The 27,570-nt window shown below is 43.8% G+C and overlaps 1 protein-coding gene across 7 annotated transcripts in view; it reads left to right on the top strand.

Moving 5' to 3' along the window:
- Vps35 (VPS35 retromer complex component) overlaps positions 1-27,570 on the top strand; it is a 123,706-nt gene that overhangs the window by 34,367 nt on the left and 61,769 nt on the right. For 3 of the 7 annotated variants that reach the window (XM_074056066.1, XM_074056063.1, XM_074056070.1), the window contains exons 2-6: positions 19,592-19,682; positions 20,443-20,866; positions 24,556-25,007; positions 26,474-26,579; positions 27,180-27,273. In XM_074056066.1, coding sequence (XP_073912167.1) covers positions 20,505-20,866; positions 24,556-25,007; positions 26,474-26,579; positions 27,180-27,273 — 1,014 coding nt within the window. In that variant the 5' untranslated portion in view covers positions 19,592-19,682; positions 20,443-20,504. Of the gene's footprint in view, positions 1-10,950; positions 11,027-19,591; positions 19,683-20,442; positions 20,867-21,995; positions 22,013-24,555; positions 25,008-26,473; positions 26,580-27,179; positions 27,274-27,570 lie in introns of those variants that run through there. The other 4 variants (XM_074056067.1, XM_074056064.1, XM_074056065.1 and 1 more) reach the window with 4 other exon arrangements.

Below are 27,570 nucleotides of genomic sequence, written 5' to 3'. Positions count from 1 at the left end.
AATCTTTAATCTCATTCTTTCTTGCACTGACATTCTTGGCTTTTTTTTTTTTTTCAGTACTGGGGCTTGAACTCTTACACCTAGAGCCACTCCACCAGCCTTTTATTGTGAAGGGTTTTTCAAGATAGGGTCTCCCAAACTATTTGCCCAGGCTGGCTTCAAACAGTAATCCTCTTGATCTCTGCCTCCTGAGTAGCTAGGATTACAGGCATGAGCCACTGAGCACAGCCCTTGGTATTTCTAATTCCTCTTGTTCCTCTTTTGCCCTCTCTGCCATCATTGTACTAATAGCTAACATTTGAGCACTTCCTGTGTGCCAAGCACTGCTCTAGCTACCTCACAAGCATTGTCTTCCCCAACTCCATGAAGTGTGTGTGTGGTTATTATACTTATGTGGCAGAGCAAGAAGGAAGTCCAGACTCAGAGAGATTAAGTAATCTTTGGCAACAATTCTAGCTAGTAATTTGCAGAGGCAGGAGTTAAATCTAGACAGTCTGACTCCAGGCCCCATGCTCTTAACATTTATTACATGTCTTTAAGGGCTGGGGTATAGCTCAGTGATACAGCACTTGCCTCACAATTATAATGCACTGGGGTTTAATCAGCAGAACTGGAAAAAAAAAAGGAAAAACCCCACATGTCTTTAATTACGTTGCATTATACACTGTCTTCTCCCCATTCTCCTGCTTTGACTCTGGGCCTAGGTTGGAGTTGTTTTTTTTTTTTTCCTTTTGCTGGAATACATCCTCAAAGCAGCTTCCTTAGGTGCATTAAGAAAAGGAAAGAAAAAGAAAGCATGCATACATTTTTTTACATCTTTTTTCTTTCATTTTTTTGCATCTTTGCAAGTCATAAAACTTCATTCTGTCCTCTGAGGATGGTGAAATGTCTCCAAAGTTCTGAAGGAAATGCTTTCTCATCTATAATTCTGTATCTAGCCTAATTATCTTCCAGTGTCCAGTTGTTTATTTTTTAATTCATTTATTCACATGTGCATACATTGTTTGGGTCATTTCTACCCCCTGCCCCTCACCCCACCTTCTCCCCTAACCCTGCTCCCAGGCAGAACCTGTTCTGCCCTTATCTCTAATTTTGTTGAAGAGAAGACTTAAGCATAATAAGAAAGACAAAGCAATTTTGCTAGTTGAGTTAAGGGTAGCTACACAGAGAGATTCCTAGCATTGCCTCCATGTAAAAATGTGTTACAACCCAAGTTGATTCATCTCTAACTGATCTTTACACTGGTTCTTGATCCCCTTCTCGTGTTAACCTCTGTCGCTTTAAGGTTTCTGTATTAGTTCCTCTGGAGTGAAGACATCAAAGGCTTTCATGTTTTGGGTTTTCTACCTATCTCCTGTATGTGCTCTACACTTGTCATGTGACCCAAGTCCAACCACACTGCTGTATTTGCCCTAGATCTAAAGTCCACATATGAGGAAAAACATAGGATTTTTGGTATTCTGAGCCTGCCTAACCTTGCTCAGAGTGATATTCTCTAGCTCCATCCATTTACTTGAGAATGATAAGATTTCATTCTTCTTCATATGGCTGAGTAGAATTCCATTGTGTACAAGTACCACATTTTCTTGATCCATTTATCAGTAGTGAGGCATCTTGGCTGTTTCCATAACTTGGCTATTGTGAATAGTGCTGCACTAAACATGGGTGTGTAGGTGCCTCTGGAGTAATCTGTGTCACATTCCTTTGGGTATATCCCTAAGGAGTGGGACTGCTGGATCATATGGCAGATCTATGTTTAGATTTTTAAGAAGCCTCCAAATTTTTTTCCAGAGTGGTTGCACCAAGCTTGCATTCCCACCAGCAGTGTACGAGGGTTCCTTTTCCCCACATCTTTGCCAACACCTGTTGTTGGTGGTGTTTTTGATGATGGCTATTCTAACGGGCGAGGTGAAGTCCAAGTGTGGTTTTGATTTGCATTTACTCTATGGCTACAGATGGTGAGCATTTTTTTCATGTGTTTTTTGGCCATTTGAATTTCTTCTTTTGAGAAAGTTCTGTTTAGTTCAGTTGCCCATTTTTTTTATTGGTTCATTTTGGTTTTGGGAGAGTTTAGTTCTTAAGTTCCCTTTATATTCTGGTTATCAGTCCTTTGTCTGATGTATAGCCGCCAAATATTTTCTCCCACTCTGTGGGTGGCCTCTTTAGTTTAGAGACCATTTCTTTTTTGTACAGAAGCTTTTTAGTTTTACGAAGTCCCATTTTTTAATTTTCTCTCTTAGATGCTGGGCTGCTGGGGTTCTATTAGGAAGTACTTGCCTATACCTATTACTTCCAGAGTGTTTCCAGTTCCTTCCCGTACTAACTTCAGGGTTTTGGGTCTGATATTAAGGTATTTGATCCATTTTGAGGTGATACTAATACAGGGTGATAAAGATGGATCTGGTTTCAGTTTCTTGCAGATGGATAACCATTTTTCCCAACAGCATTTGTTGAAGAGGCTGTCTTTTCTCCATCGTATATTTTTGGCACCTTTATCAAAAATAAGGTGGGCATAGTTGTGTGGATTCATATCCGGGTCCTCTATTCTGTTCCACTGGTCTTCATGTCTGTTTTTGTGCCAGTACCATGCTGTTTTTATTGCTATTGCTTTGTAATATAATTTGAAGTCGGGTATTGTGATCTCTCACAATACTTTTTGCTGAGTATTGCCTTGGCTATTTGTGGCCTTTTGTATTTCCAAATGAACTTTAGGGTAGATTTTTCAATCTCTGTGATGAAAGTCATGGGGATTTTGATGGGAATTGCATTAAACATGTAGATTGCTTTTGGTAGTATAGCCATTTTTACTATGTTGATTCTACCAATCCATAAGCATGGGAGATCTTTCCATCTTCTGTTGTCTCCCTCCATCTCCTTATTCAGGGGTTTAGAATTCTCCTTGTAGAGGTCATTCACATCCTTCGTTAGGTTTACTCCTAGGTATTTGATTTTTTTTGAGGCTATTATAAATGGAATTGTTTCCATATATTCCTTCTCAGTTTGTTCATTGTTGGTATATAGAAAAGCTAATGATTTTTGTAAGTTAATTTTGTATCCCGCCACCTTGCTATAGCTGTGTATGCTGTCTAGAAGTTTTTGGGTAGAGTTTTTTGGGTCTTTAAGGTATAGGATCCTATCATCTGCAAATAGGGATATTTTCACAGTTTCTTTACCTATTTGTATTCCTTTTATTTTTTCTTCTTGCCTAATTGCTCTGGCTAGGAATTCCAGTACTATGTTGAAAAGGAGTGCAGATAGTGGGCACCCTTGTCTCATTCCTGATTTTAGGGGAAATGTTTTCAGTTTTTCACTGTTAAGTATGATGTTGGCTGTAAGTTTGTCATATATACCCTTTACAATGTTGAGGTACATTCCTTCTATTCCTGGTTATCTTAGAGCTTTTATCATGAAGTGGTGTTGGAGCTTGTCAAAGGCTTTTTCTGCATCTATTGAGATGACCAAGTGGTTTTGTCTTTGCTTCTATTAATGTGCTGTATTATATTTATTGATTTGCATATGTTGAACCACCCCTGCATCCCTGGGATGAAGCCGACCTGGTCATGGTGGATGATCTTTCTGATGTGTTGTTGGATTTGGTTTGCCATTATTTTATTGAGGATTTTTGTATCGATATTCATTAAGGAAATTGGCCTAAAGAACTTTCTCAATGGAACCCCAGCAGCTGAGCAACTAAGAGACAGCATAGATAAATGGGACTTCATAAAACTAAAAAGCTTCTGGTCAACAAAAGAATGGTCTCTAAACTGAAGAGACCACCCACAGAGTGGGAGAAAATATTTGCCAGCCACATATCAGACAAAGGACTGATAACCAGAATATGTACGGAACTTAAAAAACTAAATTCTCCCAAAATTAGTGAACCAATAAAGAAATGGGCAAGTGAACTAAACAGAACTTTCTCAAAAGAAGAAATTCAAATGGCCAAAAAGTACATGAAAAATGCTCACCATCCCTAGCAATAAAGGAAATGCAAATTAAAACCACACTAAGATTCCACCTCACCCCTATTAGAACAGCCAACATTAATAGCACCACTAACAACAGGTGTTGGCAAGGATGCGGGGAAAAAGGAACCCTCTTACACTGCTGGTGGGAATGCAAACTAGTACAACCACTCTGAAAAAAAATTTGGTGGCTTCTTAAAAATCTAAACATAGATCTGCCATATGATCCAGCAATACCATTCTTGGGGATATACCTGAAAGAATGTGACACAGGTTACTCCAGAGACACCTGCACACCCATGTTTATTGCATCACTATTCATAATAGCCAAGTTATGGAAATAGCCAAGATGCCCCACTACCGACAAATGGATTAAGAAAATGTGTATCTATACACAATGGAATTTTATGCAGCCATGAAGAAGAATGAAATGTTATCATTTGCTGGTAAATGGATGGAACTGGAGAACATCATTCTGAGTGAGGGTAGCCTGGCCCAAAAAACCAAAAATCGTATGTTCTCCCTCATATGTGGACATTAGATCAAGGGCAAACACAACAAGGGACTTTGATCACATGATAAAGAAAGAGCACACAAGGAAGGTATAAGGATAGGTAAGACATGCAAAAAACTAGATAGCATTTGTTGTCCTCAATGCAGAGAAACTAAAGCAGATACTTTAAAGCAACTGAGGCCAATAGGAGAAGGGGACCAGGAACTAGAGAAAGGTTAGTTCAAGAAGAATTAACTTAGAAGGTAACACACATGCATGGGAAATCAATGAGAGTCAACTCCCTGTATAGCTATCCTTATCTCAACTAGCAAAAACCCTTGGTCCTTCCTATTATTGCTTATACTCTCTCTTCAACAAAATTAGAGATAAGGGAAAAATAGTTTCTGCCTGGAAGTGAGGGGGGAGAGGGAGGGGGGAGAGGGAGGAGAAATGACCCCAACATTTTATGCACAGATGAATAAAATAAATTTTTTTTAAATCTAAAAGCAAAAGGAAATTGGCCTATAGTTCTCCTTTTTGGAGGTGTCTTTGCCTGGTTTGGGATAAGTGTAATATTGGCTTCATAAAATGAGTTAGGCAGTTTTCCTTCCCTTTCTATTTCATGGAACAGTTTAAGGTGGGTTGGTATTAGTTCTTTTTTAGAGGTCTGATAGAATTCAGCAGTGAATCCCTCATGTCCTGGATATTTCTTTTTTGGGAGACTCTTAATTGCTGCTTCAATTTCACTTTGTGTTATAGATCTTTTTAGGTGATAATATCTTCTTGGTTCAGTTTTGGATGGTCATAAGTATCTAGAAATCTACCCATTTCTTCAAGATTTTCAAATTTGTTAGAATATAGTTTCTCAAAGTAGTCTATGATGATTTCCTGGATTTCCATGGTATTTGTTGTTATCTCCCTTTTTGCATTTCTGATTTTACTGATTTGGGTTTTTTTTTTCTCCTCATTTTAGTCAGGTTTGCCAGGGCTCTGTCAATCTTATTTATCTTTTCAAAGAACCAGCTTTTTGTTTCATTGATTCTTTGTAATGTTTTTGTTTATTTGTTTGTTTCTATTTCATTGATTTCAGCCCTTATTTTTATTATTTCTCTCTTTCTGCTTGTTTTGGGATCTGCTTGTTCTTGTTTTTCTAAGAGTTTGAGATGTAGCATTAGGTCATTGTTTTGAGATCTTTCTGACCTTTTAATATATGCACTAATGGCTATAAACTTTCATCTCAGGACTGCCTTTACTATGTCCCATAAGTTCTGGCAGGTCATGTTTTCATTTTCATTAACTTTCAGGAACCTTTTAATTTCCTCTTTTATTTCATCAATGACCCATTGATCATTGAACAATGTGTTGTTCAGCTTCCAATTGTTTGCATGTTTTCTACTGTTGTTTTTGTTGTTGAGTTCTAGTTTTAATGCATTGTGATCCGATAGAATGCATGGGATTATTTCTATTTTCTAATCTGCTCAGGCTTGCTTGGTGCCCTAAGACATGATCAATTTTGGAGAAGATTCTGTGAGCTGCTGAGAAGAATGTATATTGTGCAGAAGCTGGGTGAAATATTCTGTAGATATCAGCTAGGTCTATTTGGTCTATGGTATCATTTAGTTCTAGGATTTTTTTATTGACTTTTTTGCTTGGATGACCTATCTATTGGTAATGGGGGGTATTAAAGTCTCTCACTACCACTCTGTTGGAGTCTATATATGCTTTTAGGTCCTTCAGAGTATGTTTGATGGTGTTAGGTATGTTGATGTTGGGTTCATATAGATTGATAATTGTTATTTCCTTTTGGTGTACTTCCCCTTTTATTAGTATGGAGTTTCCTTCTTTATCTCATTTGATCAATGTAAATTTGAAGTCTATTTTGTCCTAGATAAGTATTGCTACCCCTGCCTGTTTTTGGTGGCCATTGGCTTGGTAAATCTTTTTCCAGCCTTTCACCCTCAGCCAGTGCTTATTTCTGTCAATGAGATGGGTCTCCCTTAGGCAGCAGATTGTTGGATCTTCCTTTTTAATCCAGTTTGCCAACTGGTGTCTTTTTTTTTGAAAGTTTTAATTTTTTTTAATTTTTATTTTATTCATATGTGCATACAATGTTTGGGTCATTTCTCCTCCCTTCCCCCACCCACTCCCTTATCTCCCACCCCCTCCCTCTCCCCCCTACCCCCTCACTACCTGGCAGAAACTATTTTGCCCTTACCTCTAATTTTGTTGAAGAGAGAGTATAAGCAATAATAGGAAGGAACAAGTGTTTTTGCTAGTTGAGATAAGGATAGCTATACAGGGAGTTGACTCACATTGATTTCCTGTGCATGTGTGTTACCTTCTAAGTTAATTCTTCTTGAACTAACCTTTTCTCTAGTTTCTGGTCCCCTTCTCTTATTGGCCTCAGTTGCTTTAAAGTATCTGCTTTAGTTTCTCTGCATTGAGGGCAACAAAAGCTAGCTAATTTTTTAGGTGTCTTACCTATCCTCATACCTCCCTTGTGTGTTCTCGCTTTATCAGTTGATCAAAATCCAATCCCCTTCCAACCAGTGTCTTTTGAGGGGGAGTTAAGTCTGTTAGCAATCATTGTTAGTATTGATGGTTATGTGGTGATCCCTGTCATTTAGTCATCTTTGTTGTTTAAGGGTTTGATTGTGTGCAGCTGAATCAATGTTACTCTCTACTTTCTTGCCTTTTCTTCTCATGTGGTTTGGTATTGCCTGCCCTTTCATGGTTTTGTTTGCTTTCACTTTCTGTGTGCAGAATTCCTTGGAGAATCTTTTGTAGTGGTGGTTTGGTGGTCATATATTGTTTTAGTTTCTGCTTATCATGGAAGACTTTTATTGCTCCATCTATTTTGAGTGATACTTTTGCTGGGTAGAGTATCCTAGGGTTAAAGTTATTTCCATTCAGTGCCTGGAAGACCTCACTTCATGCTCTTCTTGCTTTTAAGGTGTCCGTTGAAAAATCTGCTGTGATTTTGATGGATTTACCTTTTTTGTTATTTGTTTTTTCTCTCTTACAGCCTTCAATATTCTTTCTCTATTTTCTTTGCTTGTTGTTTGTTCTATTTTGGTCAAGTCTGTTTGGTGTCCTGGAGGCTTTCTGTACCTGAATGGGCATAGTTTTCTCTAGATTTGAGAATTTTTCTGTTATTATTTTGTTGAATATATTATGAATTCCTTTTGCTTTCACCTCTTCTCCTTCTTCAGTGCCCATGATTCTCAGGTTTGGTCTTTTGACAGAGTTGGTGAATTCTGACAGATCCTTTCACAAGTCTTGAGTTGTCTGACTAATAGTTCTTCAGTTTTTCCTTTAATTACCATTTCATCTTCAAGTTTTGATATTCTGTCTTCTGCTTGTTTTAGTCTGTTGGAGTGGCCTTCCATTGTATTTTGTTTTCTGTTTCATTCTTTTTTCTGAGGTTTTCCATATCATGGGTCACTTCCTCTTTAATAGTGTCAATTTTTGTCCTTAGTTCATTTATCTCTCTATTTATGGTGTTCTCTGCTTCATTTTGGTGCCTATTTAGGGCTCCTATGATTTCACTTATTTTTTTTTCTTGTGTTTTCTCATATTCTTTATTTTTATTTTCTTGGAATTCCTTGAGTGCCTCCTTTACGTTTTGGTTGACAATGTCTAGTATCATCTCTATGAAATTCTCATTGGTTACTTGCAGGATTTCTTCTTTCAGATTGTTCTTGTGGGCTTCGTTGGGTTCCTTGCTGTAGTTTATCTTTGTTTTGTTGGAGTCTGGATCTGGGTATCTGTTTTCTTCATTTCCCTCTGAATCCTGTACTAATTTATTTTTGGGGTGAGAATGATTTCTATCATTTTTTCATCTTCCCATCATTCTGCTTTGTACGGTTTCTGTCCTTGGTCTATGTGTAATTTAGTATTAGCTAACTTACAATAGTAGAACTAACAAAACCAAGAAGAAAGGAGAAAAGAGAAAAAAGAAAAAGAAGGAAAAGAAAAAAATGGAGAACCAAAGATATCAACGGGAGATATAGTGGACAATCAGACAGCGAACAAGACAAATAAACACTTAAAGAAAAGAGAAGAAAAAAATTCCTGGTTTAGGAATAATAGAATTTCAGTCTTAGTAGTTCTGGTGTTACTCCTTTAGCATCCAGTCCTGTTTGTCTGTGTCTTCTAGGCAGGTTTGGAGCCTGCATCTGGTGGTGTTGGAGCCCTCCTGTGGCAGGTGGTGGCCAGTGTGCCGGTGGGCCGGCAGGTAGGCGGTGGCCTGGTGGGCCTGCAAGGCAGAAGACTGGCAGGGCCAAGGCCTGGTGGGTCCATGGGTTGGAGGCCTGGTAGGCTGATGAGCAGCAGCCTGGCTGTTCTGCGGGGCAGAGGACTGGTGGGCCAACAAGCAGCAGGCTGGCAGGCCTGCAGGGCGGTGGCCCAGATGGCCCATGGGATGGAGACCTGTTGGGTCCTGGGGTGGAGTACTTGCAGGCTGGTGAGCGGTGGTCTGGCTGTTCTGCATGACAAAGGCCTGGCTGTTCTGCTGGGCAGAGGCCTGGTGGGCTGGTGAGTGGCAGTCTTCAATCTGATATTTTTGAGGGGAAAATGATTCCCTGAATCACTGTGAAGCCATCAACCATGAGGTCTTCACCAGAACCAAGCTGAATTTAGCACCATGCCCTTGAACCTCTGGAAGAAAGCCCTGCTTCAGCTTTTCTCTTTGAGATGTTAAGAAGCTGCAAGGATCCTTGGATGAGTGGAGAATAATCATGTCTCTCTAGTTGTTTTCAGGGTAAGTTTGATAATATTTTGATTTCAGTTCTTTAGTATGTGATTTTTAAAAATTAAGGATCTTTTTATCATGTTTTCTTTTTCCTATGATCTAAAATTACATGACGACTTTAGTGTTTCTTTGACAAATTCCTTCCACCTTTCATTTCTCTTCCTGGAACTCCATTCCAGAGTAGTGTGAGAGTAGTGAACCCATAGTCTAACATCTTTTCTCTCCTATGTATATAGCTTCATTTTCAGTTCTATTTTCTGGTATAATAGCTTAACTTTATTTTCTAATCCACATTTTGGATTTTTAAATTTTAACATTCATGGCTTTAATTTCCAAGATTTCTCATATTCTATGATTGTTCTTTTCCCATAACATCTCTTTTTAATGGATGGAATAGCCTTTCATATTTTTCTGTGTCAATGAATGACAGACTTTTTGAAAGCTTCTTCTGTTCCTCATTTTCTTTATTTCCCCCATGATTGTTTCTGTTTATTTATTTTGGTCTCCTCTTCATCCTGGGGGCTTTCTTTGAATACTGGTGATTGTTTCTTGTCTGTGCATATTTCAGAATAAGGTGCTAAAAACTGGGTAGGAGTCTTGTTGACTGCTGGCTTTGTTGAGGATGATGAGGTGAGGGGGATTCCCCCTCCCAGTGCCAGGACATAGAGCTATTATGCTGTGGACCACTGAGTTTCCTCAGAAATAGACAGAAAAAAGGGTGGAGTCTCCTAAGGTGGGGAGGAGTGGACTTGCAGTGGACCCTCAGTGCCACATTTCTATTCCTGCCTGTCCCTCCTGGGATGTCAGGTCCACCTGCTTTTCTGGGATTTGTAGGGCCAGCTGATTCTATGCTTGTCTATACTCTCCTTTGTTCCCAGTTAGGCTGTAGTCTGCTAGTTACCTTTCCCCCAAAAGATGTTTTCCAAAAATTCATTGGTAACACTCCTTCACCAATGACTCCTCTTCCATTCTCTGTGTCATTGAGGGTATGTATTTATTTTCTTCCTTTATTATCACTTTAATCAAGTCTCTGGAAGGGAAGGAGATAAATTCAGAAGGTGGATCTTTCCATTTGAGTCAGTCTTGATATCACTTTAAAATGAAAATGTTCAATCTGTCATCATGAGCCCCAAGACTATTGGGTCACCAAAATTCTATGGGAGAATACTGGGGCTCACTCAGTCTACTCTAATCCCACCCTAAGGCAAACAGAGGTCAGCCTGTCTTTTTCCAGAAGTGGGTCAACTACACTGTCCTCGCCTAAGGAGGAAGTGTTGCTGTATTTACGGTTGCTTCTTCTCTGGTCTTCTGAGGTGGAATCCCTCCCTATCCTCTGGGCAGGCATCATTGCCCCAAAGAATTGCCCTGCTATTTGCTTGGCCTACACAACAGTGAGGGTTAGAGAGAAGCCAATGCATCAGCCCTCAGTAAACCCATGTGTGCACAAACTCATTTCTCCTGAAGGCTGAAAAACAAAGGGAATTCAAAGCTGGGGTTCTTGGCTATTCCTGTTCACCAAAGAAGCCTCAAGAGCTTATGTCAGTGTATTCTGAGCAACCTCCCCAAAGGTCCCAGAATCTACTTCTGGGAATTGTCAGTTTCCTGCCCTGTGCAGTCTTTAGAAGGTTCTGGGATCTGGGAAAGCCCAGCTGCTGCCCCTCCCACAGAGGTCTCCTGAAGATCAGCTCTCCTAGTGCTTCCTGCTGCCCCACTGGATTCCTTCCTTCATTGCTGTTATATTGAGTCCCTGCCCTATGCTAGGCAGTGCAGAGGCATCATTCTGCCCTGAGAGACCTCCACAGAAGCTCTGGAATAGTGAGTGACTTCAGTGGTCTCATTTCTAGTAAATGAACTGCCTTGGGAACTTGCTGCTTAGGAGGGGACCTTGAGCAAATCCTTTTGTCATTTACAAAGGTTAGCTTTAGAGGTTGATGTGGGAATGGGGCACTTGCTTGCTTCCTTTGGACTTTTAGTATCTTTCCATGGCTTTATTAACCTTGCACTTGCTGGTTGCTCTGAAGGTCTTCATAGCATCAATAATCATGCAGCGGCCTGTTGGTAGAAACTCTCTCTTAGAAACTGGGGTCTGACTCTATAGACTGGTGTGAATTTCACCTTATAAAAATTATTGGCACCAACTGGGAGAGAGATATTAGGCCAGGTGTTAGATTTCCAGAGATTTCTCTAGACAGACATTTCCCAAGGTTTGATACACAGAATCCTGGTTCCACTGGAAAGTATTATATGTGAAATGTGGGGGAAAGTGTTCCTCTGGTCAAATACAGGAGCCTTTTCTATGGTAGATGAGGTTCTGCCAAAGAGGGGCTGGTGGGGTATGCTCCCCAAATTTGTTTTTCTAAGGACACTTTATTTTTGTGGGTTTTGTTTGTTTGTTTTGTTTTTTTTTTTAGATGAGTTCCCAATGTGTAGTTCAGTTTGGCTTGTAACTTGCTGTGTAGTTCCAGCTTAAACTCACAATCTTCCTGCCTTAGCCTTTTGAGTGCTGATATTACAGGTATGCACCACCATGCTCAGTTTGTGTTTGTTTTTAATCACAGTGATAGAACAAACTGGGCTTGTTTTGGGTCATTCTGCCAACAACACCAAGGACTGTTTTCAGAAATGAATTTGAACTTGTATGTGGGTTTCTTGGGGACCACTATCCTGATAGAGGGAGCATAAAGAGGGGGTTGTGGTCAAGCTGCATTTGCACAATATGGGCGTTATACTGATAGGCCACTTATGGCTTAAAATACAAAACCATCTAATGATGCTTTTGATCATCAAACTTCCAGGTTGGAGTTTATCATAATTGCTTTTATTCAGAAGAGGGAAGCTGGTTGGGGGGACACCAAATCCCTTCCCTTAGTGCCTCACTGACCATGGGTCAAGCATCTTCAGGAGGCCACGTTCCTGGGTGCCTTGGACACATTTCCTTCTCTGGCTCCTGCTTTTTTCTGATGAGGGACTAGATGAAGAAGATGTAAGACAGGCTTCTCTGTGACATCCTTGGAACTATGAGGTGGCCCCTGTGTTCCACCTCAGTGACAACCTGAGCATCTTTCCTTGTGTCTGCTTTGTATATTGGTATGCACCTATGGCAGATGGGACTCCCATGTCCTCAGCGCCTGGGATCCCTAAAGCTGGAGAGTACAGCTTACCTAAAGGACACATTTGGTCCCAACCTTTTTAGCATCAACTACACGATCCCCAGCTTGCCCTCAACAGATTCTTAAAATATTTACTCATCAGCAGCCTCTCAAAGAGGAATGTTAAACACTGCTGTGATGTCAAAGGGGCCCCAAGGAGAAGGGCCTGGGCCAAATTTAGTCTGTCACTCACAGCCCCCATGGTTGAGTGAGAGATAGGCAAAGCAGAGGCCCAAAGAGAACCTGGCCCTTGAGGCTCCCAAAGCAGCCTGGGTGGGTGTGCAGGCTGGCACCATGGGTAGGACTGTAGCCACCAAAGACAATGAACTTACACACAATACTGTGTAAGTGAAAGCCAGAGGTCTGTGTCCCTTCTGTTTTTTTGCTTTTGCTCTGGTCAAGACTGAATTGGGATATCAGGAGCCTCAAAGGAGGGCTTGGGACCCCAGGGTCTGCCAGTGTTAGGCAAAGCTTGCTTAACCACCATGGACAAAAAGCCTAATGTGCTGAGTGAGAAGGTGGATAAACCCTTGCATTTCCAAGAAAATGTCATGGAGAAACTGTAGTGTGTGTGCCAAGGCATGGGCCATCTGGAGCAAGGTCTGTACTGGCTGAAGGCCTTCCAAGGGTTGGGTCCAGCTAGGGCTGACAGTACTCCTCCAGCTGACACTCAGGCTGCGTGGCCTGAGGTCCTAGAGCTGGTGAGGGCCATCCAACAAGATGGTGCCCAGTATAGCGCCAGACTTGAAGCCCTCTTCAGAATGGTGGTGACTATGGACAGGGCCATGGCTTTTGTGGGAGCTGTGTTCCAGAACTCAAAGGTGGTAGATTTCATCATGCAAAGGAATGTCCCCTGGAGGAAAGGCAGCCTGGCAGAGGACCCCGAAGAGGTTGGTTCCTGCTTCACTTCCCTGGCTAGAAGGGAGGCCTACGAGCCCTGGTGGGGCTACTGGGATGTTGTTCCCTTCTTGGATCTCCTGTTAATGGTGAAAAGAAGAGTTGGAGACTTAGAGGTCATTAGTGGCTTTCCAGACACCCCACTGACCACTGCCCACAGGGAAGGAAGAGGCAATATCCTGACCAGGACCATGGCCTTGGCAACTTAGACACAGGGGACAACCTGGTGGAAGGAGGGAAGAACATAAAAGTTCTTGACTTCTCTTCCTCAGGGCTCCTTTCTGGTCCTAGTGATCAGTTTCCCCTGACAGTCTCTACTCAGAAACCCAAAATTCTCTTCCTGTCCCAACCTTGTGCTTTGTCCTGGAGTGGGCAGTGTGTGCAGTTACTCGTGGGAAGATGTGTTGACAGTGACCCATGGGAGATATTGGGCAGGGGCCGGAGCCTGGGGGTGGGGGTGTGGCATTTCTGGAAGCTGCTGTTCCCAAGGGTTACATAATCAAACCTGCTGGTAATGGAAGCTTGGCCCCTGTGGGGGTAGGGGAGATGTGTGGAAAGGATGCCTGTGTTTGGGAACAGCTGAGGGTCAGCCGCTTAGCAACACTCATACAGCCTGGAGCCACCATTTCAGATCACTGCAGTTGCCACCAGCTTCTGCCAGGGGAGAGTTGGAGTCAGAAGGAGGTTATGCCTAACTGCATCAGGTGGAGGGTGACTTCCTTCCCAGCCCAGGCAGGTTGAAGCTCACTCAGCTGCCCCCTCCCTTCTGGGCAGGACCCTCCCCACAGCTCCCTCCTGCCTCCCCTATAACCCCCTCAAGTGCCTACAGGGGAGAAGGGATCCTGGCAGTGGCTCTTGCCACTTGTTAAGCAACCCAGGTTTTATAAAAGAAAATTAATCTAATAAAATAAATCAATAGCTTTGAGAAGAAAATTAAATTAACCTACTATGTACATGCTAAAGGCAAAGTACCTATAATGGAGGGGGCCCAGGGTTCCATCCCCAGCACCAAAAAAAGAAAAGAAAACTCACGTGGTATGAAGAACCAAGTTCCTCCTGCTCCATCCCCCCCATCCCAGAACCACAGGTTCCAGTTTCCTTAAGACCCTTTCAGATAGAGGCTGTGCATCTCTAAGCACAGTACTGGAAGCATCATCCTCAGGTTTCTGATTTGTTTTCATCCAAATATTGTTCACATCATTCTGGCTTTGATTTTTTTTAAGAGGAGGGAAGGCAGGCATTGTTTTGTATTTATACCTAGAAAGCTTCTTTGTTCTTGTTTCTTAAAGTTACAGAGTACTCCATTTGGGGGATGTGTCTTAATTTGTTAACTAGTCCCATATCATCTGTTTATATTGTTCTTCACTGTTAGCCATGATAAATAATAATGCAATGAATAACCATACATGTATGTCTTTGAATACAAGTGTAAGTTTATCTGCATGACACATACCAGTCATGCAGTGTAAATGCTAAGCCAAAGGGTAAATTTGTATCATTAAGTCTAACAGCCTTCAGAAAAGTTATTCAAGAGACTGGGGACTCCTTATACAGTTGGTCTTCTATATCTGTGGGATCTGCATCTGAGGACTGAACCAACCTGAGATCGAAAATATTCGGGAGGTAGGGGGGATATTGTATCTATGTTGAATATGTATACATGGTTTTTTTCTTGCTCTTATTTCTAAATAATATAGTATAACAATTACTTACCCAGTACTTGCATTGTATTAGGTGTTGTAGGTGTTCTGGAGAGTACTGGAAGAATACAGGGGGTGGACATAGATTACATGGAAATACCACACTGTTTCATGTAGGAGGTTGGAGCATCTGTGGATTTGGGTATCCAGGAGGGACCCTAGAACCTATCCCCTTGGATACTAAGGGACAACTGTACTAATCTCAATTTTGGTCAATGTTTGAAGTTTTCATTCTGAAATATTAAAAACACATGCACATAAGATCTCATGTTTCATCCACAGATAGAAAAAGAATGAAAATATTGAATAATGCTTTTTAGCCAAAGTAGAAGCAGCAAGCTTTTGCATACATTATGAGAGAAATCCAAGCTGTAATGAGCACTGCAGCTCAGTGACTGAGCATCACCCACCATGCACAATGCCCTGGACTTGATTCCCAGTAACAGGAAAATGTTCTCAGCATTTGGTAGTACTAGGGTTTGAACTCAGGACCTTGTGCTTACTAGGCAGATGCTCTATCACCTGAGGCACACCTCCAGCCATTTTTGCTTTACTTATTTTTTTCAGATAGGGTCTTGTGCTTCTGCCCAGGGCCAGCTAAGACCTTGATCCTCCTACCTATGCCTTCTGCTTAGCTGATTTTATAGGCATGAGCCACTGTGCCTGGGCAATAAAGACTATTTCATAAACATAACCAGACTGGGCATGGTGGCTCATAGCTGGAATCCCAGCTACTTGGGAGGCAGAGATCAGGAGGACTGAAGTTTGAGAACAGATCAGGCAAAAAGTTAACAATACCTCATCTCAATAAGTAATCTGGGCATGATGGTTCATAGCTATAATTGCAGCCATGAGAGAGGCTATAGGTAGAAGGATCACTGTTCAAAGCAAAAAATGCAAGACTCTATTCAAAAAATAACTAAAGCAAAAAAAAGGGGTTCTGGAGGTATGGCTCAAGTGGGAGAGCACCCAAATGTGAAGCCCTGAGTTTAAACTCCAGTGCTACCACCACAAAAAAAAACCAACATAATTGTAATGCCATTATTAGACCTAAAATGTGAATGATGACTTCTAATGTTATTTGAAGTTAGTATTAAAATACCCCTAATTGTCCTAAACTTTAAAAAAAGATTGGGGCAGTACTCAGTACCTTGTGCTTATTAGGCAACTGCTCTTATCACTTGAGCCACACATCCAGCCCTTTTTGCTTTAGTTTATTTTTCAAGTAGATTCTGATGCTTTTTTTTCCTGGGACTGGCTTCAGACTGCAATCCTCCTACCTCTGCAACCTGCCTGCCTGAGATTGTAGACATCTGTTACCATGCCCAGCTTGTTTGTTGAGATAGGGTCTCATGAAATTTTGCCCAGGCTGGCCTTGAACCATGATTCTCTCATCTCTGCCACTCTCAGGGATGCAGGTGTGAGCCACCGTACTCACTCACTTTTAAATTTTTTTACAGTTTATTTGAATCAGATTTAAATATAGCAATTGATTATATGCTCTTAAAGCTAACTCTTCTTTTGGTTTTTTAAGACATGGTCTCACTATTAATGCTGAGTTGGCCTTGAACTCACTACATAGCCCAGACTGACCTCAAATTCATTGTGTAGCTCAGGATGGCCTTGCACTTGGGATTCTCCTGTCTACAAAGTTCTCTGATTTTTAGCCACTATACCTGGCTAAAATATGTAAGACTTTTTATTAAAGGTAATTTCAGCATAAATATTAAACATTCTCTGTAGGTTTAAAGTCTTTTGCAGTTTTAGTAAACTGTTTGTGATCTTTTCTCTTTTTTCTATTTTATTTTCCTCTTTTCTTTATTAACTTATACATGCTCTTTATATACTAATTAAATTGGCTGTCATACATTTTGCAACTGTTTAGGCATTTCTGGGCTGGTGTGGAGTACGGAGTTATCAAACTCTCTGAGTTCTCATAACATTTCTTGTCTGCATTGCTCTACTGGCACTCAATCCATCTCTCTCTGGTCCTTGTGTTGAATATCTTGTTACTGTTTGCTGGTTTGAGTCTATTCTCCAATCAGACTGTCCACTGCTTACTGGTTCATGCAAGGAAGTCTCTACTTCCCAGGCTGGTCTTACAGGAGGTATTCAGAGAACAGATAGTGAATTCACACCAACCACAACTGTTTACCACATTGTCAGTGCTGAAACCTGCATCATGAGACTTTCTGGAGATGGTGTTTCCTAAGGGAGCAGGGCCTAGTAATCATCTGTGAAATCCAATTCAGTTCTAGCACTCACTGTCTGTTCAATTTGAAAAGTCTACCAGGGCCTTGTGAAGGCCCTCCTCAGATCTTCTGAAGTGCTCGGTGAACTTTGTTGGTTGTAACAATGAATTAGATTACTAGAAGCCAGGTCCTCTCTCAGGAAAGAGCTTCAGGCTCAGCCAGGGGCGGGTCAAGTTGTTCAGTGCACCAACCCTGTAGAATGGGGTTTGAATCTCTTCTACTTCTGCATGGATAAGGCAGGGCCCAGAAGGTAAAGTGCTGGTGACAGGACCTGGCTGTGAGGGGTATGTGGGAGGAGAGAGAGAGTGTTCCTATGCTAAAGGCAGGGAGGGAGAGGGCAATTTGAGCCCAGCAAGGTCTGCCAGAGGACAATCTGTACAAGTCCCTTTCCACCAGTGAGGTGACGCAGGAGGAGGTCAGTGATAATGCCTCCAGTTCCCCAGCTGCGGGGTTGGCAGAACAGAGCTTGCAGACCAGGAGAAGGGAGCTCTCTTTGTTGAGCAGAAGGTCTGTCTGCCACTGATGACATTGTTGATAATCATGATAACAGCAGCTAGCATGTTTTAGGTGCCTTTCACTGGGTTGTGTGTTCTTTATATGTTATTTCCTTACCATAAAAAGGACAAAACATGGTGTCCTGGAATCCCAAAGGTGTGAGCAGGTAATAGGATTGAGAGAAATGGGCACAGTGTAGGAAAAACAATGGGACCAACCTCACCTTTAGGGTCAGGCAGACATTCGGGAGAAGTATAGGGCCACAGCTGGAGAGAGATGCCCCAGCTATCTTTATCATTTGAGCCTAGAGCTGCCAGATGTTCAGGTACATTTTCAAGAAAGTTGGAACTTGGAATTTTTTTCTAACCAAATTTATTAAGGCATAATAATTAAATAATTTTATTAAGGTATAACTTACACACAATAAACTGCATGCACAACATACAGAAACTATACACATTTTAAATAAGTATATAATTCAACAAATGTTTGTAGCTAGGTCCCTACTAGCACAAATTAAAATAAGAAACAATCCTATCACACCCAAAGGGATCCTAGAATTACAATCTAAAGATCTACATTTTTAAATATGGAAATAAATTAAAGTGAAACAAAAAGTGTACTGAGCTGTTTTTGACCTCTGGGCTCCCAGTTAAGAACCTCTGTGGCCAAGGCAGGAGTGAGTTTCTTGTGCCTGGGAGCTGTGTCACACCAGAAGCCATATTAGGGACTTACCAACCAATGGTACAAAATGCGTGGAAGCTCCGGGGGACCCAGAAAGAGGCTGGACTGCATAGAAATATTTGCTTGAGAGCAGGACATCTGTCTGCCCAGACTGTTCAGACAGGGAGCGTGGCACGCCAAGCTCTGTTCTTGAACAGAACATTCGGATTTAAGGGAAAGCTGCTGTGTGCTCCTGTGGGCCAGCGCTAAGCATCTGAACACCATGACTCATTTGACGATGACAGTTCAAAATCACTGTGAGTACCTACTATGTGCTAGGTACACTTCTCAAGACATTCCACCAATTAATTGGCTAATCTTCACACTGACTCCGTGACACAGATAATATTATTATCCCCACTTTACAGATGAGAAAGTGAGACGCAGAGAAGTTAAGGAGCTTGGCCGAGTAGTAAAGGTGGGGTTTAAACCCAGCAAGGCTGGTTTGAAAATCCATGATCCTGGCTATACTGCTACACTGCTTCATGTGTAGCATGTGAGTGGACATGGATCCACTTACCCAGTTCCCAGGCAGACATTATCCATTGATTGTGGTGCCCCTCCCCTCCCGCCAAGCATGGATTTACCTGACCTCAGACTTCAGTCTTACCCAGCACTCTAGGAGCCATGAACTGAGCTGACATTGAACTCAGGGTCTCACACCTCCTAGGCAGGTGCTCTACCACTTGAGCCATTTTGCCAGCCCTGTTTTCTGTTAGATTTTTTTCGAGGTAGAGTCTCGCAAACTATTTGCCTGTGGTTGGCTTCATACCATAATCCTGTTGATCTCTGTTTCCTGAGTAGCTAGGATTACAGATGCAAGCAACTGTAACCTGGCCCAAGCTGACATTTTAAGATGAAGTTTATTTCCAGCCCTGATCTAAGTCCTTCGAGGTTCAGTCCATTTATAAACTCTGTCAGGGGCTGAGTCTGCCCTTCAACAGCAATATAGTGAAGCATTTTAAAAAATGTATATTCTAGATTTGAAACTGGAATTCTCAACATCCTTATCCCCAAAAATAAGCCGTATCTACTGTCTATTATTACTGTGGACTATGTGAAATAACCTGACTACTTTATCTTAAGCACATGTACTTAAGGTCAGCAAATGCTTGTGGCCTGAATGATGGTGATGATGATGATAGTTTGGGGTTGTTATTTTAGAACAGAGAGCAAGTGGAAGAGAAGGGAGCAAAACTGAAGCATGAGCTGAGCACCCGAGGCGTGAGGGCAGACATCAGGGGGCTGTGGGAAGGTGAGTGGCCCTTGCTTTCTTTCTGTTGCACAGGCAATGGTTCAGAATAACAACACTGCAGTGCTAGTGCGGTGTGATTCCTTAAAAACCAGGAAACTGCTTGTCTCTTTTTCTCAGCCCTTTTTGTGCTGTATGTGTATCCCACTGAAGAGACAGACAGTCAACTGCTATGCTTTGAAAACATTATGTCACCAACTGAATGCTCAGGTGTATTTATTTCATTTTTCTTTAAATGGAACTGTTTTGGATTTTAAGCTTAAATTTTCTTTAAAAATTTTGCATAATATGTACATGGTTCTAAAGTCAAATCAATAAAGTAATGTTAAGAGAAGTTCAGCTTCTGCCCTGAACATTTCTGTGGTTCAGTTGTAGCCATTCATAAAGCTTTGTGGTCTTTCCTTTGAGGCACATTTAGACCACATTATAAGTGGTTATATACACACACATGCATTTGTGCCTTAGATAAACAGCTTCCAAACACACTGCTCTCCACCTTGCTTTTTTTCACTTACAATATACCTGGAGATCACTCTAAAACTGTATAGAGAGATACTAATTTTTCTTTTTTATGGCTATGCAACAGTTTATTGTATGGATGTTCCATAGCTCAGACAACCTCTTAAGGGTCTTCTGGGTTGTTTCCAGTCTTTGGGTCCTGTAAACATGATCACTGAATGGTCTCATTCAAACACTTTGCAGTGTCTTTGTGACTGGTTCCTCTGGGTTGTAATACATTTTCACCCTGCCTGTTTTCATGTAGAGAGCCAGAAGGCTGACCTGCCAGAGGGGACAGTGGAGAGGCCACCCCTCATCACTTCAGGGATGAGAGCTGACCTCCTCATTCAGACAGAGGCCTCGCCAGAGCAGGGAGATGGAGGTCCTAGTCTGAATCAGGTGCCCCTTGGACACCTGCTGCTGCCCACACAAGTGGAAGCCAAAGCTCCTGAAATATCCAGTAAAGACCCTAGGACTGGCCTGGAATCATCTGCAGCACCCGACAGGGTCAGTGAGGCCCTCACCAGCCAGGAGGTGGCACCCACTGCAGGACAAGGAATATCGTCCAGCAAGCCTGACACTCAGGCCCCAGAAGAGGGCATGAGGCTCACTTCAGGGTCCAGCCCTCAGCTTCCAGGGCCACCAACCCTGGCCAGGGCAGCTCACCATGGCAGAGAAACACTTCCACGGTAAGGAGTGCTCACTGGTGCTGGGCTACAGGAGAAATTAATTGCAGCCCTTCTACTCAGCATGACCTATAGGCCAGTGATACATCAGGTGACCACTGTGCACATAGAACTAGCCTGTTTCTGGGAGCTCAGAGCACTGTTCTCACTAGAATTACCTGGGAGGATTTAAACATACTAATGCCCAGAGATTCTGATTCAATTGATCTGGAGTGAGTGGCAGGCTTTGGGATTTCGATTTTGAGATTTTGCTCTGCAGGTGACTCCAGCAGGGAGCTCTTAGAGCAAAAACAGCTAACGGATGAGGACCACAGAATCCTTTCCACATGCCCAGAATTGGCCTGGCACTTTACAGGCACCATCTCATTTTATCCTCATGATATGCCCAGCAGGCAAATGTGGCTGTTGTTCCACTTTACTGATGAGGAAATGTAACTTCAGGGTTCTGGGGCCACACAGCTAGGGATTCACAGAGTTGGGATCCAAGTCCAGTAAACTGCACAAAAATCTGAACCGGAACCATTCACCACCCTGCATCCTCAGGCCAGCATTTAATTAAGTTCTGAGTAACTTAATAAGAAAAGGATAGGGCAGGCTGAGTCAGTCTTGGGGGCTTTTGGGTGGCTTATGCCAGAGGTTCTGGTGGTGGAGATGCAGCAGCTACCCTGACTCTTAGGCTGCGACCTCTGGACCTGTGTTAAGCAGACACAGGGAGGGAGCCTGCTGACTCCCCCGCCCTCAGCCCTGTGGAGCTGGTCCCAAGAGCAGCCTGCTGAAGGGCACTGGGTTTCCAGGCTTTTCTTAGAAGAACTTGGTAGCCCCTGCACCTGCCCTGGGCTGCCCTGACCAGTCTCCAAGGCCTGGCTAGGGGAGGCAATCGGTGTCTGTTTGCTATGGCAACCTTTTGTTCTGGAAGGAAATGGGAGTCTCCAGGAGACCTGAGAAGCCCAAGGGAGGGATTCCTGGCAGGCGTCCCTGGATCCAGGCCAGGGCTCTCCATGTGGAATCCAGGAGGCAATGAACTTTCCCTGAACTTGTTGACTCTAAAAGATTCCAGGTGAGAAGAAAAGATCTCCATCTCAGCCCTAAGCTGAACTTCAGGCTCTCCCGAAGTGGGGAGGTCACTACCAGCCCTTTCTACCCTAGTATGTGAGTATACTTTGAGAAAAATAGATTTGAAGTCAAATGTCAGCTCCAATTGGTAGGGGCTGCTGGGCTGAGGATCCTGAGGTCATATCTGAATCTGGTGGCACTGAATTTTGGAATTAATTGGCAGTGCCTGCCATGAGGGTGCTATGCTGTAGGTAAGAAAGCTTTGGACACTAACAGTGACATGGAGCTTGCATGGCAGTGGCTTTGGGGTCATCCTATGCCCCCCGCCCCCGGGAGGGAAGACCAAGTTAAGGAACAGTGACTACTGCCCTTCTCAGCTGACCCCCAGAGACTCTATCAGCAGCTGCTTGCCATAGTTTCCCATGTCCCAGGGTCTGGGATGAGGCTTGAGCTGGGTTTCGGTGGCTTGGCTCGGCTTGGCTGTCCTGTCATCACCAACCTATACTTAGTCTCAAGGAGCACAGTGTTCCAAGGATTTCTTCCTCCTGCCCAGCAATCAGCTGCAGACAGGCTGCTGAGTGTCTCAAATGCACCACCAAGGGTCAGGCACTACACAGCCTGGGCCTTCAGCTGCTGAAGAAAGATCTCCTTATTTTCTTCTTTTTTTATTGTGTTAAAAAAAATAATAACAAGAGCAGGAGGTATGGTTCAAGTGGTAGAGCACCTGCCTAGCAAGCACAAAGCCCTGAGTTCAAATCCTAGTACCACCAAAAAAAACCCACACCCCCCTGCCACACACGCACCCCATAGAATCTACAATCTTAAGATTTATTGTGTATGTGGTGCTGAGGATGGAACCCAATGCCTTGCACATGCTAGGCAAGTGCTGTCCCTCTGAGCTCCATCCCCAGACTGTCTTAACTATTTTGAAGTAGACATTCAGCAGTTTTGTATGTTCACATTTTTGTGAAGGAGATCCTCAGTCCTCAGAACTTTTTATTCTGTGAACAAAGCTTTGCACACATTCTCCTCTCCCATGACCTAGCCCTGGCAGCCACTGTGCTACTTCCAATCTCTGAATTTTACTCTAGATAGCTCATATCAGTGGAATCATGCAGTGTTATTTTGTAAATGGGTTATTCATTTAGTGTATTGTCCTGAAGATTCACTCATGTTTTAGCACCTGTCAAAATTTCCTTTCTTTTTAAAGCTGAATAATATTCCATTTTATGCTATACCATATTTATTTATCTATTCACCTGCCAGTGTTCACTGTGTTACTTCCACCTTTGGGCTATTGTGAATAGGACATACAAGTATCTCTTGGAAACTCTGCTTTCAATTTTTTCTGACCTTTCAATTCTGAAAGTAGAACTGTAGTAAGTATTCAAGTACTGGAGGAAGTAAGTAGGAGTCTCCAGTTTTAATTTTCTATTTGAAGATTGGGCTATTTTGGCTTATTCTCTCTTTCTTTATTTTTTTGATGGCATTGAGGTTTGAACTCAGGGCCTCATGCTTGCTAAGCAGGCGCTCTTACCACTTGAGCCACTCCACCAGCTGCTTTCAATTTTTTTGGATATATACCTGAAGTAGGATTGCTGGAACACATAGAAATTCAACCTCTAATTGTCTGAAGCAGCTGCACAGGTCCTGCATCAATGGTGCCATTTTAGGGCTCATGTTTTAACTCTGTGCTTGTGCTTTCCTCTGTCGGTTGACTCTCTCAGCTCATCTGTGAAGTGTTCAACAGAGGAGGGACTGAGGCTGGACTTGTTCAGTGTTGTCCATCAAAGCTGAGGCCAGACTGGCTTCCTGCCCAAGATTCAGTGTATGCAGACACTGTTACCTCCTCACCCCACCACACACAGACTCTGTGGCAACATGGCAGTGGGATCACAATCCATCAAGAAGAAGGTCTCCAAGGGGAAGCCAGCACTGGGAGCAACTCAGAGAGGAAAGATCCAAACCGCTGGAGTCATGACTGCCAGTGTCAGGATCCCTCCCTCTGAGCATCAGGGCTCGAAGTGCTTCCTGACCTCCAGCTGGGTCATAAACTTCAGTGCCACAGAATTTGGGTACAGGAAACAGACTGAGACTGGAAAGAACCCAGTCTCAAACCCACAGGCTGCAGCCCTCCTGGGGTAGAGCAGGCTTTGGATTCCTCAGGACCACTCCTGTTCACCACAGGTAGTCTCCAGCCTTTCTGGGACCCTCACCCAGTGCAGTCCTGAGAGGTGATGGGCCATCTGCTAATTAAGCCAGCCTGGGGTCCTTCTGGAAAGAGGTGGTTAGGGATCCCAAGGGACAGAGATTGGCGTCTGCTGGTTTCAACTACAAGCCGACTCTTACTATTGTAACAACCCTAAGATCCCCATTTTTACAGATGAAAACTGAGGCCAGAAGACCAGCAGTAGGCCTTTGAGCCCAGATCTGTTCTGACTCCAGAGTCCTCGATTTTTTTGTTTTGTTTTGTTTTTGCACCTGTTTTTTGAGACAAGGTCTTACTATGTAGCCCAGGTTGGCCTGGAACTTGCAATCTTCTAGCCTCAGCCTCCTGGGTGCTGGGATTATAGGTGTACACCATCATGTCCACCCAGAGTTCTTGTTTTTAACCTCAGGGACATATTTCTCTTGTGTAGGATCTCCATCCATGTGCAAGAGATGCATACACATGAGGAGCTACTTGTGACACCAGGGGGCAGATTCAGACCCACCCTCCCTGCAGAGCCTGCAGTAGCTGCCCATCCAGGTGAGCAGGACCCACCTGGGCCCAGGTGCTACTCTGAAGCCCCCAGGGATGAGTTGGCAGAACAGACTCCCAAAGAAGCTGGAAAGCTTCCCACACTGCAGAAGAGCAACAGTGGGGGAGCAGAGGAGAGTCAAGGGCCTGGGACCAAGTCCATCGTGGGACAAAGCTTGGCAAGAAGGGATGAGGAAGATGATGCTTCTGGGGCTCCAGGCCTACAGAAGGACAAAGGCCTAGCAGCAGAACACTCTGAGTCAGGGAAGGACTGTGCAGCCGGGGGCTCAGGGAGAGCCAAAGCAGAAGGAAGGATGTACCCAGGTGCCGAGGCCAGCAGCATAGTTCTGGGTAAGTGAGGCAGTTGCCCAGCTTGTCACAAGCCCTGAGTTGAGTGTGAAGGGAGGCTATACTCCTGGGGAGCTTTCCTGCTGCTTCCAGCATTAGAAAATGTGGTTTAGGGGGAACCTAAGACTAGGGAGCTATACACCCTGGTGCTGGAGACCAAGGTGCAGAAATATGAAGGGCCAATGGATCAGCTTGTGGTGGCTGGGGAAAAGGGGACCCCTGTGATCCAACTGGAATGCTTTCTCAATTAGTTGCCTGCCTGAGCTTTTCACCACTGGTATTTTGCATTAAGACAGGGAAGGCTCCTATTACAAATCTAAGATGGGGAGCAGGGGTGTGGCTCAGTGGTAGAGTGCTTGCCTAGCATGGGCACATGTGCAAAGGACCTGGATTCCCCAGCACTGCAAAAAAAAAAAATGCAAAGCAAAGATATTAACTGATGCCTCACCACTCTCAGCCATTCACACCCAGGGAACCAATTCTCACCCAGGAGAGGGAGGAGGTTGTAGACTCCTGACCTGCTTGCCATCCCAGTGAGGTGGGAGGCATCCTGTGCTCTTTAGACACAAAGGCCCTCAACCCTTCCAATGCTGAGTCACCCTCCCTGTCAGAGGGTCATCTGTGGAACACTCAAGTGCTCTCTGTAGTCAGACAGCAAGCCCTGAACAAATGCCAACCCAGCCACTGACCTCCCACCTCAGTGTCTTCTTGCCCTCTACGCACAAACTGGCTTATGTCATTGTACTTGGTGCATATTCCAATTCTGTTTAATTCCTCTTCTCAGTTTCCATTTCCTTCAATACAGTTCTACGTATCAAATCACCTGCTTTAAAAAAAAAAAGACAACCCTAAGCTATTTAAAAATCTTTCCAAATGGTGGAAAGATTTATAAATGGATTCACAGTTGCTCCCTCTGCCCCATGCTGTGGGAGCTGCCCCAGTGGGCTCTATCACCTGTACTTGCCCTCTGGCATCTACTTGGTTCAGCTGTTAGGAGACCGAGGGTGAGAGGAAAGAGGGCGGCATGTTTATTGTCCAGCTGCCTCCTCACAGCATCTTGCTGTACTTCATAGCCTCCTGTAAAAATAGGCTTCCCATTGAACTTTGCTCACAACCCTCTTCCAGTGTGCAGTTTCCTGTGAAATGGGGCTTTCCCCTGCTGAGCTGGGGAAACCAGGCTCATAAGTCTAGAGCCTTATGAAAACAACTTCTCAACCTTACAAAGAGCACTATCCTAGTGGCCAGGAGATCTGGTTTTGAATCCGTCACTGGTTTCATCTGTGACTTTGATCCAATCACTTCACCTCTTGAGTCTCAGTTTCTTTTTCTGCCAAATGGCTGTCCCATTGGAGATAGAACTGTAGAAAGTGCAAAGGGTTTGTCACCTGGTAAACCAAGTGAAGTTTAATGGGTCTGGGATGGGTAGGGGTGTATAGGAGGTTCACAGGTCCCTTGTTATCTTCTGACAGATGACAGCCCAGCCCCATCGGCTCCTTTTGAACATCGGGTGGTGAGTGCCAAGGAGATGTCCATCTTGGCGGGCTACACAGTATGCCAACATGAAGTCTTGGGAGGGTAGGTGAGGACTGGGAGTAGGAGTGGCTGGGCAGACCTGCCTGGAGAATGAGCTAGGCCCTGCTGGGTGGTTCTCAGAGATGGCTGATCAAGCCCAAGCCAGCATGGGATTTCCTGCATGGCATGGGTAAAGACAGAGCCTGGGAAACGAGGTGAAGATGTCCCTAGAGTGCAGGGTGACCCCACGTGCAGGGCCTACCCACAGGGTGTGAGAAGCTCAGACTAGAGATAACAGGATAGCCAACACAGGTGTGATGAGCAGGATATCCTCAGTGTGGAGGACAACTCTGAGGTGTGGAGTGGCCTGAGGAGGAATATTCTCTTGGGTGCAGGATAGCCCATGTGGAGTAGGAGGAGGTTTTCCTTTAGTACTTAGGGTAGACCACATGGTATGCCTGGTAAAGACTTTTTTTTCTTTACTTTCTACATGGTGTAAGGGTGACACCTAGGACTTACTTGGGCATACTCTGGGATATAGGATGGTCTGTGTGTGTGTGTGTGTGTGTGTGTGTGTGTGTGTGTGTAGGAGGGGACAGGTGACTCACCATGCTGGGGGAGCTTCTTGTGCTCTCAGCCTGCTGTGTCCCTGTGTCTCTGTAGGGGCCGGTTTGGCCAGGTCCACAGGTGCACAGAGAACTCCACAGGCCTCCCACTGGCAGCTAAGATCATCAAAGTGAAGAGTGCCAAGGATCGGGTGAGATATCTGCCTGGGGTCAGCCAGGTCTTTCTAGCCAAGCTCAGGGCCCCTCCACTTCCTACACAGCCTCCCACCCCAGCCCACATTGCACAGGCACCCCCAAGCCAAACAGGGGACTCACTGCCTTTCTGCCTCTGTTCCATGACTCCCACATTCCACTCAGCAAATCAAATTGTATTCCTTAGTTTAAACCCACATAAGTATGTGTGGGTGTCCTGGCCTGGCTATGTCTGTGGGACCCTGGACAATAAATCCCTTTCTTGGGCCTCAGATTTCTATCTGTGAAGTGGGTGG

The sequence above is a fragment of the Castor canadensis genome, chromosome 15, assembly GCF_047511655.1.
Source record: "Castor canadensis chromosome 15, mCasCan1.hap1v2, whole genome shotgun sequence".
Classification (NCBI taxonomy): Eukaryota; Metazoa; Chordata; class Mammalia; order Rodentia; family Castoridae; genus Castor; species Castor canadensis.
Note: the sequence above shows the minus strand (reverse complement) of the source record. Positions and strands in the feature narration are given on the sequence as shown.